Consider the following 17,564-nt stretch of genomic DNA (forward strand, 5'->3'; position numbering starts at 1 on the left):
ATGACTTTTCGTCACGTTTTTACGCAGGTAACAATGCTGGTGTTGGCCAGCAGTTTAGCCGTTCCCGTTGACAAGAATTCAGAGAAATTGCAGAACATTTCAGAGGCAAAGAGACATGGGAAAAGAAACGTAGATTGCACGGATGGATTGAGTATACATGTATATTGTCCACCGGATTACGAAGTTCCAGAACCGTCACCCATTATTCAACAGCAAGTCGGTAAGTTAACATAAAGTTTTATTGATCTTGAACGTATCTTAAAATTAAAGCACGTTGATATAATTAATGTAATTTCGTAATAATATTTAAATTAGTTTAATTAGAAGGAGCCGTTCATATATATAAATTACCGTTTCTCAATGTTTTAGTTTTGTGTATAGTGGAAAGAAAATATATAATTTTATTTACCTGCTTTCAATTTATTTATTATATATAATTAAATCTAGTGTTGCAATTAATGTATATATATTAATGGACAGTATAGACACATCTGTGAGAAATGTCTTCGTATTCTTGTCCAGTGCATGTTCCTGTGCCTGTGCCTGTTCCGCATCCGGTGCCGCAACCGATACAAGTGCCCGTAGCAGTACCGATTACCAAGCACATTCCTGTGCCGGTCCCTGTCGATCGCCCCGTGCCGGTACTTAAACCGTATCCCGTCACCGTGGAGAGGATCGTCCCTGTGGACCGATTAATCCCGGTGACAGTCGAGAAACAGGTGCACGTCCCAATCGATCGAGCGGTGCCGGTGCCGGTACCGTATCCCATTGAGAAGGTCGTGCATATAAATCGGCCGTATCCGGTAGCAGTGCCAAAACCATACCCAGTGCCGGTAGCAGTGCCAAAACCGTACCCGGTGTTACCGGTCCCAATATTAAAGTACCGCAATCCCAAATGTTGTTTGTAACAACAATTGTATTGTAATTTGTAACAATAAATGTACTCTCTGTAGCACACTCGTCGAATTTTATTTTAATCTAATAGTGATACTATATTTTCGCTGATATCGTAACTTAACGTGTCATTGTAATCTTTTAGTTACATAAGCGCAGTTATCTTGTTGTTGTTATAGATTTATTATTAATAATTAATTATTTGTTAATTATTATTTATAATTAATCTTACCTCTGACTGAAATGTATCTTAAAAAGTGATTACTGCATCAATGAGCTTTTGAATGCGTCTGTTTCTGTTTATAATAATAAACAACACTAAAAAATTTACTTCTCAGATATTTGTACCCTTACTGAGATTCTCCTATTTTTCCGTTACTCATTGTTACAAATTTTACGTAAAGAAAAAGATCAAGGAGTAAAATAAATATTCTTCTAAAATCCGTGTTTTTTTTAAGTCGAATAAATATTTTTCCAAATTTTATGTTTCTGAGCAACCTTGAGAACCGTGCTATTACCACGTGTAAATGGCATGAACTTGTTCTATTAGTAAGTATCTTTATCATGATTAATGCAGTAATAACATATGCGCACTGAGCATAGTTACAAGGTGAGAACAATTTATTTATTCACGTATATGCCCAACAGAAAAGTTCATAAACATTATTCATGTTCGTGCTTTTTAACTACAGCGCATGATTAATGGTATGTTAAATTAAATTATACATTTTATATAACATTTGTTTTGCAATGAATAATATTTAATATCTAGATATACTTTAAAATTATTAAAATATCACAACAGTGCAACATAATTTCTATTTCAGAAACTTTATCAATGCTAGAATAAGATCATTTAAAAAACGATGACTTGTAAGACATTGGGCGTGTTCAATGGACAAGGCAACTAGCCTACTCGCCAAGCGATTGAATATGATTGATTCTTAGTAAAATCTTTTTACTTATACATAGATCCAATCAATCATTCACATTCAACCGCTTGGCGAAGAAACTAACTGCTTTTGTGAAACACAACCATTTCTTTTTAATCGACATCATAATTGAAATTAATATTTCATATATAAAATTTTTTTATTTAAAACAATAATTATATATAAGAAACAGACTACATATTTTGTTTTATAATGATTATCAAAATCAAAAAGGTCAGTAATATACAGAAAATCACAAACGTAATTATCTGAATAATAATAACGCTTTTAATAATAATAGTAAGTTTTACTGACGTGCAAGATATAAAATTATAAACGATGAACCCCCAATATAAATTAAAGTTGCATCTCAAAAGGTAGGCATGAGCGATAATATTGTTCGCAAGCCTAGACCTTGTTATAATTAATTAAGTAACTTTAAAATGGAAAAGTAGTGGAAATGGAGAAAATGCCTCCTTAACAATGCGAGAAGCATAAATAATGAAAAATTTGACGTATTAGTTGGTTATCATGCTGGGAACAAGTTTTAACAGCCAATGAAATGCTTTTGCGTGTCTTAACTTAGTCCGGTCCGTGTTTGCGCATCGAGCGATGGGTAGGGAAAATGTCGTGTCTACCTCCTATGATCGGAAAAGTATACCGATGGAGGCGGTAGGGAAAGGTCGCGATTTCCACGTAGCGGCTCTCATGCATTGTTGACGAGCGAATTGCTAGGCGAGGCGTTGTGCGGTACTACCGCTCGTTGTTAGGAAGCATACATAATTCTACTTTTGCCTATATAAGTCTGAGAATTATATTTTTCAGTGATTTCCGAAGAATTTGCGAATTTTCAGCTACTGATCGATTGAAATAGACTTTTTGATGTAGATTAATAGAGAGATATAGAAAGATTAGTTGAAATATATTAATTTATACTGTCTTCAATGACTATAATATAATTTATGCCTTCATTAATCATACTGATTATTTTTAATCGATATTAAATATAAAAAAATAAATACAAAAATTTAATTATATCTTTTTATAACTTATGTTTGGAAAAAATTATTATTTGCTGCTGCTATTAAATGTATATTCATTAGAACTTGATTTACATAAAAGTGAATAAAAGTAATTTGGAGATTGTTTAACTCGATTTCTGCAATTTTATATATTATAATAAAATATTTTTATTTACATTTACATTTCAACACAAACTTAAGCCGTAAAAAATAAATTATCATCTATTATCATACAGAAGAATTAACAATTGTTTTTGGAAATAAATTGTTTAGAAAGCAGATTTCAAATTTTTGAGATTGCGAGGGAGATAATCGAACAGCACGATAGTTAAGAAGAATAAGAAGACTACTATACACGATCTCAATATATCAGCGATCGTGTGAACAAACACGATGGTTTCTTGGTTATCGATCACCATTCACCGATCCGTAAATAAAACGAGAAAACACATGGACGTTCTCGCCCTATGTCATCCGAGAAAAGGTTCTATATGTCATCTGTCAGATCATTATCTCGAAAGAAACCCGTAACCCCGTTAGAGCGAACCGCTATCTCTCTGCCATCACAGCTCTCAGTATCAGTTTAGACAGGTAGATACGTGGATTTTCTCTCTTTCGGTACGAAACGCGAGTGTTTCACCTCTGCAAAGAGGGATTTTGATCGCGATCGTACGTTGGTGCTCAGTTTCTCACACAAATAATTTGGCGACCGCTCGTAATTGCAAAAAATATCCACTCTGATCCGAGTTTCATGGTGTAATAAGATAGTTACAGTGTAGATTATTTATTTGTTTATGTAACGTCGCATTTACAGAGAAGAGAGTTTCTCGTCGATTCAATATGACACAGATATACGATGTTATCCAGTTGTGATTCAATTATACAGATTACCAAATAATTTAAAATTATAAACACAGGTGTAGGTTAACCAACGAAACAGAATGTAAAAATAAAATTTTATAATTGTCTAATAATTGCATTATCCTTTGTAATTAATTATCAATATATAAAAATAAAAATTTTTGTATATTAATAATTAATTAAACCTCGCAGGTATTGAATTTATTTTTTTTTCTTTAATTCCTTTAAATGACTGTAATAATAATTTAGCATGCTAACAAATCTAATTATTGCATAAGAAAATATTAATTTATAATGTTTAACTTAATCAAGATTGTATGCAGCAATTTAACTTATAATAATTATGTACTTATATATTTTATGTAACATTGAAAAAATGATCCGATCGGAATCAAAACGTTTATTTTAATATAATGTTTATATCATGATTGTTTAAATTAAATTTGTTTTGTTAAATTACTTGGTTCTTTGCCCTCTTTATATTTATACTATTTTATACATATAAAGCCTTATAATTACTTTTATTTAATTAATTTATAATTTAAGTTGAATAATTATAATTTAAGTTTGAATAATTATAATTTAAGTTGAAATTGCTTTTTTTTTATGTGTGTTATTAAAATATCATTCTGAATGTGAGAAGAGAAACATTATGTTAGACAAAATAGAAGTTAATCACATACTATATTAAAATGTTTTGCAACGTTGTAGCATGCGATCGTAAGTGCGTTGCTTTCAGTAGTAATTATACTAATTATACACATTGTTTGGAATGCACATTCCATATTTTGATTGCAATTTCTTTAGAAGTGGTTTATATCTTTAGATTCTTGTCTTACACGCTTCGGTTTTCTTTCATATACATATAGCAATTTATTTTAATGGGACCTCGGTTACGGTAACAACGTCTACGATAGACGTTAGTAATAATGTATAAAAGTTGTTCGTAGCAGTGTATAGGGTATCTATAGCAATGTCATATTTAATTAATTCTTCGGCGCCTTTTGCGCTCGATAGGCGTTACACTTGACACCAAAGGCGCGTATCCATAACACCGACTTAAAGTTGAGACTTAAACATCGTCATTGCGATCGAAGAAAATGAACTCTAGGTATCAATACAAAATAACCTACAAAATATACTTAAAAATATAATAATTTTTATTTTCTAACGGTGTTATTGTATTAAAATGTTTAAAATAAATTATAATATTCACAAATTTTTTTTTTTTTTAATTTACGTCATTTAAAATATATGTAATTGCAATTAATTCACGTTACATTGAGTATGACTAAATTTTATTTGTTTTGATGACATTTATTAATTTATTTATAGTTCCGGATATGGTAAATAACCGGTTATGTTAAAAATTGTGTATATACAAAACTAGGGGATCGCATAGAACGTATACCTGCAGCTATTGAACTATGTATCGTAAGCTATACTTCAAATGCACACAATCGATAGATAGGAAGATAATTATGTACTTTATTTTATAAAATTTGATTGATAACATTCTAGAAATAAGCAAAAATATGTGTTAAAAAATAATTTTTTGTGTCAAATGGATATTAATTATGGAAAAATATGAAGTTTCGAAATCTACTTTTTTCACTACTTTTATATAATTAATTATTCATAAAATTTGATATTTGTAAAATGTATTTAGCAGAAGTAATTTTATTTTAAATAATACACATTAAAAATTAATACTTAAGCATGTTAAGACATACGTCCAAAAAAACTGTAAGAACAATGTAGTATATAAGATCTCATGCGGAGATTGCGATGCGTCGTACGTCGGATAGACGGGTAGACAACTAAAAACTAGAATCGCTGAACACCGGAATCATATTAGATATAACACGTCTACGCGTTCTGTTATCACTGAGCATAGGTTACAACATGGTCATGAATTTCGTTGGGATGAAGTTGAAATTCTAGACGAAGAACCGTGCTACAGAAAACGTTTAGTCTCAGAGATGCTTAATATAAAAAGACAGAACAACAGTGTTAACTTACAAACCGACACAGAAAGTCTCCATAAAGCATATTTTCCAATTATAAACAAAGTTTAACATTGTCATTTTGTGGCCTGGCTCAGTTATCATCTAGCACTCACTATGTTAGCATGTTCAGTAATGGTCGCAGATAATATAATATATCACTCGAATTTATATTTTGAAATCTGTAACAGTGAAAAATAATTTTATAATTTTTTGACTTCTAAAAACGTTTATATACTGACGATCTGAATACCAATGTATTACACTAAGTTATTGTGAGAGTTCTGAATAACAATGTCCATCTCTGAAGGTTTGACAGAATTATAACTTATTTTAACGAAATGTATCATATGCAGATTTAACTTGACTAATTGTGTGTTAATTTATTACACTTAAAATAGCTTTCTTTACTTTCGATCTGTCAATCGCTTGATGAACAATGTACGGAGATGGATAATCTAGATTAATCTAATAATTAGTACCTTCAAGAGTTATGATGTTGCTTCTGAAGAGGGCTCAATCCTGGAGCCGAAACGTTAAGTAGTTTTTAGAATTTTGTATTTTTTAGAGATGTATATTTAAGAATTTTGTAGGATGAAGTTTTTATTATATATGACTGTTACGTGTTATTTAACTTTTTAAATTTGATTTTATTTGATTCTTACAATGTCCCTTTTACCTTTCGTTTTTATGCTTATGCATGTGCATAGTTTTTTAAATTAAGCTTTATTTATTACATTTTAGATTACTAGAAAGTTCTTTTGACTAGTCATCAATTCGGATAGTCTTGACTTGATACTTTAGATTTCTTAAATTTTTAAAACTTGAACTGTCATTTTGAATATAATAGACAAAAAAATTACTAGAAAGTTAGTATGATACATTATTTTATATGTTATAAAATATATGTTACTGATAAATATTGTTTAAGAGTTTAGATTTTCTAAAGTTTAAAACAGTTTTATATTATATTGTTATTTTAAATTAATTAAAATATTTTTATTTTTTATTAATAATTTTCTACTGGAAAATTGTCGCCGATACACTGTCATATTACTTTGGACTATATATTTCTTAACCATAAACTAAAAAACTTTAGAAATATATATACATCTTTTCTTAGGATGCTTATATCAGTACAGATAATTTTTCCCTATTACTTAAAATTTACCTATTTTAGTCTTTTTTTTATTACTACTTTAAACATGCCTGTTTTGAATATTATAAATTTTGTATTTCAGAGATTTATATATTATTTTTTTCAAAGACGAAAACCATCATTTTCTTAAAAAGATAGAATAATACTTTTCATTTTCTCATCTTATTTTTTATATATAATTTCAATCATTTTTTTTAACTGTTAAACACAAGAAACACAAATATCATATAGGAAAAGTCCATTTAAGCTTTTTCATGAAACTATTTTTATTCGATAAATCTCAAAAGCTGCTGATCGCGCAGTCGCAATACACCGATGTCGTCGAATCACAGTCAATGGACAAACAAATATACATATGTATATGTGAGAATGTGTGAATATGAGAGCAACTCCAAGGGAGAGGGTAGTTTGCCGATGAGAATTGCTGAGAAGGACCGCCGATAAGAAGACGTCCGAGGTCGGAGAGTAAGACATCGACGAAAGTGGACATTCGTACATCAACAACCTGAAGAAAAATTTCTCCAGGTGTGCCTCACAGAAGCCTTACGACAGAACTTTAAGAAAAAGAAAGCACAAAATCTAAAGTTTTTTTAATTAAAAAATCAAACTCAAAGATTTGTGAATTCCGAAGACAGGACCACATGATAAATTTAAAGATTAAGAACTTCATATTTATTTTAAAAAAGTCGAATTATTTTGAACATCAAATCATTCGATGATATTTTATAAACATCAAAATTCTATTAATGTAAAAATTATATATGAATAATCAATAAAAAGATATCAAAGAATCCATTAAGTGTGAAAGCTTAGAATTTTGTTAATTTTAGAGCTGGTTGATTTTGTCAATTTTAGAAAAATTTTATCAAATTTGATATAATCAAGAAATCGGTACATTTCAAAAATTAAAATGTCGATGCAAAGAATGAGCGCCTCTCAAAAAATTTTCAAAAAATTGAAAAATAACACGAGTCGTGTTTTATGAAGAATAGACAATGTGAGGCGTAATCCAAATTTGAGGCTTTTATTATCCTTTTTTACGATCGGAAAAATTCTCAATGTTGTGCTATATATTAATGACGAATATAAGGTGCTAACCTGCTGGCAAAATCTCTCCAAGATAGGAAATATAATTTAATTTGCACAGTGTGTTCTCAGATTAACATGGTGTCCATAAAAACATTAGGACTTGCAGGCTCTTGTACGTTTTCCATTGGACTTATTAGTTATACTTTGGGATTTCCTTCTATGCTGAAGTCGCAAGTTAAATCTGTAAGTAGTGATTGATACATTAGACCCCCAATCTAACAAGTTTTGTTCGAAATACTGAAATCAGAACTGCAAGAAAGATCGTTCTTTTAATATTAGATTACTTCGATTTTAGCTGCAAGCTGTGAATATCTTGATAAACTATTTTTCAACACATTTTAAATGCGTTTTGTTATACAGAATATATATTTTTATTTAAAAATTATAAATAATAATTACTAATATAATAATTATTTAAAATAAAGTGAAGAAAAAATGCTGTGAAGAAAAATGTTGCTGTGTAGTAAAGTGTTAAATTTTGTAGTATCCTTTGAATACCATAATACAAGAAGAAAGACTCGTTTTTGTTTAAATTACTGTATTTTACAAATTTTACAGCAAGTTAGATTAAAAAAAGGAAACGAAATACGCGACTTTTGGGAGAAACTTCCGCAACCGTTGGATTTTAATATTTATGTCTTCAATGTAACAAATCCGAATGATATTGCATCAGGAGCGAAACCGATTGTTCAAGAACTAGGACCCTTCCACTATGAGTAATCTTTCTTATATAATACAATAATTTATTTTATGGTTATGGAGGTAATTTGTCACTTGTTATAAAAGTAGTGTTTCAAACACGAAAAATATTGAGCAAATTTTGATGTAAAGATGATAAAAGGAAAATAATCGGTAAATGAATAATACAAATAAAGAGAAATCCTATACCTGTGCGGATTTTGATGCTTAATATATTTATATGCAATGTATTTGCAAAATTATTGCGTATTTAAATGTTATTAAGCTTCAAGATCCGTTTTAACTAAAAATAGAATCTTTTGTTATTTAAATAATCTATAATTTACCTCTAATAGAAATAAATTTTACTTCGTCATTTATAATATGATATGTAAAAATAAAATGGAAATTAATAACCGATTTTCAGTTTGTATCGGGACAAGGAAGACGTCGTAGATCGAGAGGAAGATGACACTGTTGAATACAGTTTGCGACAACTTTGGTACTTTAATCAGGAGAAAAGCATTATGTCAGACGACGTGGAAATTTACGCGTTTCATCCTCTCATGCTAATGGTAACCTTAGTCATGCAAAGAGACAAGCCATCTACATTGGGTGTAATTAGTAAGTATTTAACGAAAGAATAGAATTCTATTCACACAATTAAAGAAGTTTTAATGCCCGCTTTAACTTGTGGATATTCAGTTAAATAATTTATGTAATTTTGAGATTTAATATTTAATATTGTTTAAGTAATCTTTGTTTTTCGGATCGAATTGTTCGTCACTTGTTGTAAAATCAAGCATTGCTTGTCTTTGAAAATCGAAAGATTACTAATTTTGCCAGACCTGTTCAATTTGATCTCCAAAACACAGAGCCATCAACGCAAAAAAATTTAATGTAAGATTTCATGGACTATAAAGGGTTTAACCGTCGACGCATATAAACACTTTACAGTCTCTGAAATCTAAGGTAAATGTACCGGTTATTGGACAGTTAAGGAATTGCACGACGAAATCATTTATTTAAACTTTAGAAACATTAAAATTTTAGTTTATTACACATGCTTAGTAAGAATGGATGTTTTCTGAAACTAAATCCATTATCAAATATGTTATTTGCGTTTATTATAAATTGTATTTAGTCATAAATATAATATGATTCAAATGTCCTAATTATTGGACAAAAAATGTGACGTGTCTCTGTGTCCACAAAAGTATGACCCAATTATTGAACAAATAATAAGCAATCTTCTTATTATAGAAGAGAATCGTATTTTACTTACTTATCAATCAAGATTGTTCAAAAAAGTTTATCGAAATTGTAATTAGTGAAGTTTTATATAAAGTTTTATATGTAATATATACAAAATATGTTTGCAGTAGACAGGTACGCTAAGGAATGACCAATAATTGATACACGCATATGTGTGAATGTCTTAATAAAAATAAATGGACGATTGTCCATAAACGAAATTTTTTTTACAAAAGTATCATTTTTAATATGAATAAATTATATAATACTTAATTTCTAAATAATATGAAAAATTGCTTAAAAATTTATTTAGAGTAACACATATATTATCAAAAGCTTAATATTTAAAATTGTCACAATTTGTCCAACAATTGGGTCGTGTCCACGAACTGGTACATTTACCTTATATTGTTTTTTTTTTGCATCAATGATTTAACGACTCCAGAGCTCAAATTGGACAGGCCTGCCATAATAATTAGTAATCTTCTGATTTTTAATAACAAACAATGCTTAATTTACAAAAAGTGACAAAAAACTCGATATCCTAATACATTAAAATTACTTATACAATATTAAATATTAACCTGCATTATGGGAACAAAATTACTTTTACTATCAAAAATTTTGGTTTTTATTGTCGCTATTATATCAATTATATTAGCTGCGTATATATTTATATTGCACGCATGTATTTATTCTAAAATATATATATATATATCATATAATATATATACCTATAATCTTATACTCCTTATACTATATCCTTCTCTCTCTCTTTCTCCTCTCTCTCAAAATGTTATACAAAAAAGGCAAACTAAATATAATTATCTTTTTTTTTTAGGCAAAGCGTTTGATAGTATTTTCAAGAAACCCGAATCAATATTTGCTAAAACTACTGTAAGAGATTTGTTTTTTCGTGGTGTACCTTTTGATTGCACGGATGTCACAGATTTTGCTGGATCCGCAGTATGCAACGGTTTACAGGAAAAAGAAGAGACATTAATCCGAGAGGAGGGTTTACGTTTTAGATTTGGTTATCTTGCTACGGTAATATATCTGCAAATAACACAAATTTTTTACGCTGTTATATTACAATATTATTAATAAAAGTGAATAAAAAAAAGCTCTTTTGTCTTTAAAAATATTATCTATCTTATTTTTACATAATTTTACCGTATTTTTAAGTAATATTTTTATAAATATATTCACATATAATGTATTTTTTATTTCGATCACATGAAAAGAAAATAATATTATCATTGATCGTCAGAAATCATTAAAATAAAATTAAGAAAATTTAATTTATTTAGGATGTATATACGTGCATATTAATTTAATTGAATTCAGGCAAAATTAAATTAATTTGGATCATTATATTTTTTAGTTTAAAAAACTTCTAAGAATTCAATATATTTTAAATGTTATCTTTTTATTTTAGATAAACGGAAGTCGTTTGCCGGGACGAATAAGAGTATACCGTGGGATTAAAAATTACAAAGACGTAGGTCGTGTGGTGACGATAGGCAATAGTACACAGATGAACTTGTGGTTTGGCAGTCCTTGCAACAATTTTCGTGGAACAGACGGAACTATCTTCCCACCATTTCTCAGCAAAGAAAAAGAAGTCTGGGTACACTCCTTAGACCTTTGTCGAAGTATTGGTGCTTATTATATGGAATCAGGGAAAGTTCAAGGTATTTTATGAAAAATATTTGCTTTCTTAATTAATTTCTTAAATATTTTGCTATTGTGAATCACATAAAATTCAACTATATATACATTATACATACATATATACATATATGAGAGAGAGAGAGAGAGAGAGAGAGAAAGAGATCTGATGCGAAACTCTAACACTGTTCAACAACAAAATTCTCTCCAAAAAGTGTCATAAAATATAATTTCAAAGATTTCTTGTGCTGAACACAATCCTACTAGTGGTAGAATTTGCGTAGTACATTAAGGTTTTGTGTAAATTAAAGAAAAATGAGCCAAAATAGTACATTGTGCAACTAGGGAGCAAAATAGGCGTTTTCCGACGAGTGCGCGTTTGACGCCCGAGCGAAGCGAGGGCTGCAATTCGCACTCGTCGGTAAACACCTGTGCTCCCGCGATGCACATACTATTTTTTCACACTCTGAGCGCAAAATTATACTATTTTTGCTCCATATATTGCGGGAGCAAAATATCACTTTCTCTCCCGAGGGAGCAAAATAGCAATTTCGCTCCCTCTGTACTATTTTTCTCCCTAGGGAGAGAAAGTGCTATTTTGCTCCCGCAATATAGGGAGCAAAATTAGTATTTTGCGCTCAGAGTGTGAAAAATAACGTTTTTTATCATTTTTAATACTTTTTCACTGAAAAAAACGAACACTTATTTTTAAATAAAGATTGCAATACATTTAAAAGTACAATTCAAGTGCTAATTTCAAATGAATTTTAATTTATGATCGTAAGACTCATTTTTATTAAGTTGTAGCTTAAATTTTATAGTTTGTATGAGATTATATACTTCAACAAAAATTATTTCTTTTTTCTTTTTAAAGTATCATAGTACGTAATCCAAAGATTTTGGATATAAATATGATGCTATCATCATTTACGTAGCATGTTTTTAGTAAATTGGAATAAAATGAATAATAAGTTAAAATAAATAATAAAATGAATAATAAGTTAAATGGAGAAACTATTACAATTTACTATTACATTCTAATTTATTAAATATCCTGATGTATTACACAATTCTGATAATTATAGCGTGTTTAGCACAAAAGAATTTCTTTAGGACATACGCTATGCATTTTGAAAAAAAAAACAACTCTTAACTGTTGAACTGTGTATAATTAGGTAATTATATATATATATTAATTTTATTGATTTATAGTTGACTTCTTTTTATAACAATTTTTTAAAAATTAATTTAAATTGAGTAAGAGTTTGAGTTATCACGTAAGAATTAATCAAATTGTAAAGATATTTAAATTCTAAACATAATATAATAAAAAATTGTATGTTTTTCAAATTTCGTTTTCACACTAAGTGTTTGCTCTTTGCCGATTCTAAAACATGCTTGGAAACAAAAATTAGTAAAGTGATCAGGTTAATTAATTTTGTAACACAGGTTTCAGGACGCTACATTACACTGCGGACCTAGGCGATCCGTCTGAGGATGAGGATGTGAGGTGTCTTTGTCAAGAATCCGAAGGATGCATGCCTAAGAACATATTTAATGCAAATCCCTGTAAAAACGCGCCTTTAAGGATAAGTCTACCTCATTTTTACGATTCCGACCCGAGATACCTCGAGATGGTTGAGGGTGTAAATCCCATTCCTGTAAGTTTAACAATTGCTTGTTCACTTTTTAAAATAAATGTAATGTATAATAATTTAAAATAATAAAATTAATTTTATATTATTCTTTTTTCTACGATTTTTTACCCATATAAAATAGCTTTTTCTTTCTTTTATATTATTCTACTATTATATAATTTATGTAAATATGTATAAAATTAATTTTAAGCAAGAGCTAAAGAAGATATCAAATAATAAATAAAATTAATTTTAGAGAAATAATAATGAATTGATAATAAATGAATTTTAAGAAACAATGTGAGTTCACCGTGACAATTTCTAACTATGTAAAATTGCTACAAATAATAAAACAATTACGAATTTTATCCGAATTGTAATAAGAGATACTGTTTGCAGGAAAAGCACCGGATGACTTTTAATTTTGATCCGATGACAGGCACTCCAATAAAAGCGTACAAAAAGATTCAATTCAATGTGGTAGTTGGACCCATTCCTAAACTTCGATTGATGAAGTCCTTTCCGGAAGCGCTTTTTCCGCTATTTTGGGTGGAAGATGGTCTTGAACTTGGGAATATTCTTATAAAACCCCTAAAAGTTGCCTATTTACAAATTTTAATTGCAAAGTAATTAATATCATTTTTTTACAAGTTTTCACAGTTTTTATTACGTTATGGTTTCAATATATGGCTTAGCTTCGTCTTATGAAATGTTTAACATTGCATACAAAAAATTATTTTGCGATAGAATTTTTTGGCATGGTGTTTCCGTACCAAAACTGCTGCGGCGGACTAATTAATTTTTTTTTTTGCAGGATAGTGATGTGGCTCATGATGCTCGGTGGTCTGGGCACGTTTACTGTCGCTATGATGAGGTATTACAAAGAAAACAATGCAGGCAAAGTTGCGGTACCAGATCTTCTGCCGGGTAAAGAGGAGAACAAGGGAAAGTTAGCCATTAGTACCATACCAGCTGAAATACCACCTAGAATTGATTAACAGGGAGTAATAATTATATTGTTACACTAAAGAAATTGGAAGAAGGTATTATATTAATTGCGTGATATCGAAAATACAAAGTGAATGAAAACCGATGAGAACATGCCGTAACGGTCAAGCTGGATCTCGAGTGCTTCTATAAGATTTGATATAAAAATTAATATTTTTGACCCGATACGAGATCAATAACGACATTTTAAAAATTAAAGATGCCGTTACTTGAATAATAGAATAATATTAATAATACACAATAATATTTGATGCCATTATTTGAATAATATTTCGACAACATTTATCTAGTAACACGTTCCATTATTGTAATACTTACTTAGATAGAAATAAATAGAGTTGTGTGTTTCAAGATTTCGACAATTGTTCGGCGCACAGTTTAGAAAGATTGCATATATCAGTATATAAATTCACGTGAAATTATATACAAGCAACTAAGATCCAAGTTAGACTGTTATAGGCTTCGTATTCGTATTAGAAATAATGTATCCGTGTTTTACTTTACAAATACACACGGGCCGTAATCAAATAACGTTTTTATCGTATATTTTTAATATATTATTTTAAAAAATATCATTGTTGAAAGATACATTAGATATCAGAATCTTTATTAATTCTAATCACTTTATTAATTCTAATGTTAGTTAATTAGATTAATTAATTATAACGATGAATTAAGTAACGATGTCGATCTATGAATGCATATTAGCAGACCATAAATATGTAAAAAATTATATATTAATTATTATTAATACATTTTTGTTGCATGCTTATTATAAAAGGTGTCTTGTTTGATCCAAAATACCTAGTCGATTAAACCTGATAATTAAAATCAATAAACCTATTCTTAATGTCATTAACTTTTATTATAATGTTGTAAAAGAGAATTGCTTAAAGTATTATATATAAATTATCTAAATTGTATCTTATTATTTTATTATTGTTATTGAGTATTAATATAAACAATATAAATGAACAATGAAAAATAAAACAAAATAATTCCCAAATTATATCTTAATTTGTACATAATACAAACATTTAAAAAAATCAAATTATATATGTATATTGCGACACAGTCGTCACAACCTGCGTGAATAAGTTACTCTTTGCTTCGCGTAATCGTATTTTACTTCAAGATACACTTAAATATATCTTCATATTCTTATTTCACATAATAATATTATAAATTATATACTTAACTTATTTTGTATACGTAAGAAATCAGATAAAACATACAAGAGATCTTTATCTGTACCAAAGTCTATGATCTTTCCGAAAAAAATGTCGAAAAATCTCATTTTTTTAAAATAATATATTCAAAGATTTATTGTTTCAAGAAAGATAACAAGAGAGATAGTTTAATTAATTGTTATAAGAAAAGTAACAGAAATTTTGATTTTTAGAGATTGGAAATCCTGATCCACAAGAAAAAGAGAAAAACAAGGGTGGCAGAGAATCAGAGAGACGCATTAATAAACTTCACGACATTTATTTTAAATTTAATCCTCTGTCTGCAATCTGGGTGTTGTTTAGCACAAGAGAAAATTTCATTTTCAAATTTTTCCGAAATAAAAGAAGACAAAGTTTAATTCCTTCTATTAAAATATCTTATTAGTAGTAAAGCCTCATGTAACAGAGGTGTTGAAAAGTATAACCGTGAATTTTCCTACATTTTTTAAAAGTTCAGAACAATAAAAAAACTTGAACTGGACAAAAAAGACCCATATTACAGACAGCAAAAATGAGAATATAATTGTAGATAAAGGGTTAATTTAATCCAAAATCATACATTTCATAAGTATCGATCATCGTCATCCGCAACCTATTAAGTATAACGACCGAAATCTTAAGGTATTTCAAAGGTATATATACAATATATATAACATTCTTAATTAGATAATAGGTACTTTAGAATTACACAATCAATTATGTTAAGAAACTTTTAATAAAACGATTAACTGTTCATTTTTCTTTCAATGTGTTTATTCATCATATTAATATCTATATACGTTATTGAAGAACACGCGATAAGCAAAGGTCATCATGACTTTAGAATCAGCCAGCCTAATTTTTCTTTTGACTTATGATCGGATGTTCTTCAGTGTCACACATTTGCGAGTCAGCGAGTAAAATTGCACGTCGAACGCAGTGTCGTCGTCGTTGGTGGAGCCTATTCTGCTGGAGATGCCGTGTTATTACGTAGGAAAACCGAGAGGACAACGAGGCCGGACAAGTTGGAGTACGCCGACGCCGGCCTGGTGTAAGACATCGGTGTCATTATCGCGCGGGCAGTCCGTTCACGACGAGCCGCGCACGATCAACAGCGACGGCGACGTCGACGACAACGAGGACGACAAGGGTGGTGTGAAGAGTTCGGTCGAAAGACCGTACAGGTGCGAAGACAGTCGGGAAGGTCTAGGCTTCCACCTTGCGACTCTCGATAGCTTAAAATATCTGTATAAAATTTCATACGCGGATAAAGCAACGCGAACAGTGTATACTGCGTGAAAAAAGGACCACAGAGTGAACAAAGATTCTAATAATTGAAATTTTAACGCGAGATTTTTTTTGTACGATCAATCCGGTTTTTGTAGATCTAAAGGCGAGAAAGGAACGTAAATCACGCAAAGCGATATTTATCTGCAGAATGATCGACAGGAAAAATTAAGGAATTCTGATACTCTAAACATACCAATATTGATAATGGAATCACACAAATTGCTGAAAACTGAATACTGATATTGTTAGTGAATATTGATACGCAGATACCAAAGAATAGATTATGCGCTTAGTTAAATTGTTTGGATTAGAAGATAAAAATAGAAAGAATCCACTCTCAAACGCAGAATTTTTTTCGCGCGCGTGAGACATGATCTTTATTTTATATTATTATTTAACGTAAAATTATGGATAAATGAATTACTTTTTAGTTAATTTTTTGTGTAAACAATGAATGTTACGAATTCTAATTCAATATTCTCAATATTAAAATAAATATATTAATTTATTAATTAAATAGTAATAAAACAAAGAATATATCTTTTCATACACCCTTTATTTTATATTTTATTTTACTAGATAAAAAAAACAATTTTGCTGAAGTATCTAAAAATTTAGCTAAATATAGATCTGAAAATAATTTTGTTTAAACTATTAAAATAATTATGTAAAACGTACAAGTTATTAGAATATTATAATTTCTTGCAGAATTATCATCAACATTCTACGTTAAATGTTCTAATAATTATTTTGATAGTCCAACAAAGTTATTTTTAAATTTATAAGTATCCATCTAAATTTTTAGATACTTTAACAAAATCGTTTTTTTTTCCCTTTCTGTATATCAAGTTTGAG

The 17,564-nt window shown here is 29.3% G+C and overlaps 1 protein-coding gene across 1 annotated transcript; it reads left to right on the forward strand.

Moving 5' to 3' along the window:
* On the forward strand, positions 1 to 13,833 carry LOC108775132 (sensory neuron membrane protein 1). The gene is made up of 8 exons (XM_018541416.1): positions 1 to 220; positions 523 to 841; positions 7,345 to 7,356; positions 9,069 to 9,265; positions 10,737 to 10,942; positions 11,334 to 11,589; positions 13,016 to 13,227; positions 13,603 to 13,833. The coding sequence occupies exons 1-8, from the start codon at positions 1 to 3 to the stop codon at positions 13,831 to 13,833; spliced, it is 1,653 nt and encodes a 550-aa protein (XP_018396918.1).
* The last annotated feature ends 3,731 nt before the right edge of the window (positions 13,834 to 17,564 follow it).

This window comes from Cyphomyrmex costatus, unplaced genomic scaffold (assembly GCF_001594065.2).
Source record: "Cyphomyrmex costatus isolate MS0001 unplaced genomic scaffold, Ccosl1.0 scaffold286, whole genome shotgun sequence".
NCBI classification, from domain to species: domain Eukaryota; kingdom Metazoa; phylum Arthropoda; class Insecta; order Hymenoptera; family Formicidae; genus Cyphomyrmex; species Cyphomyrmex costatus.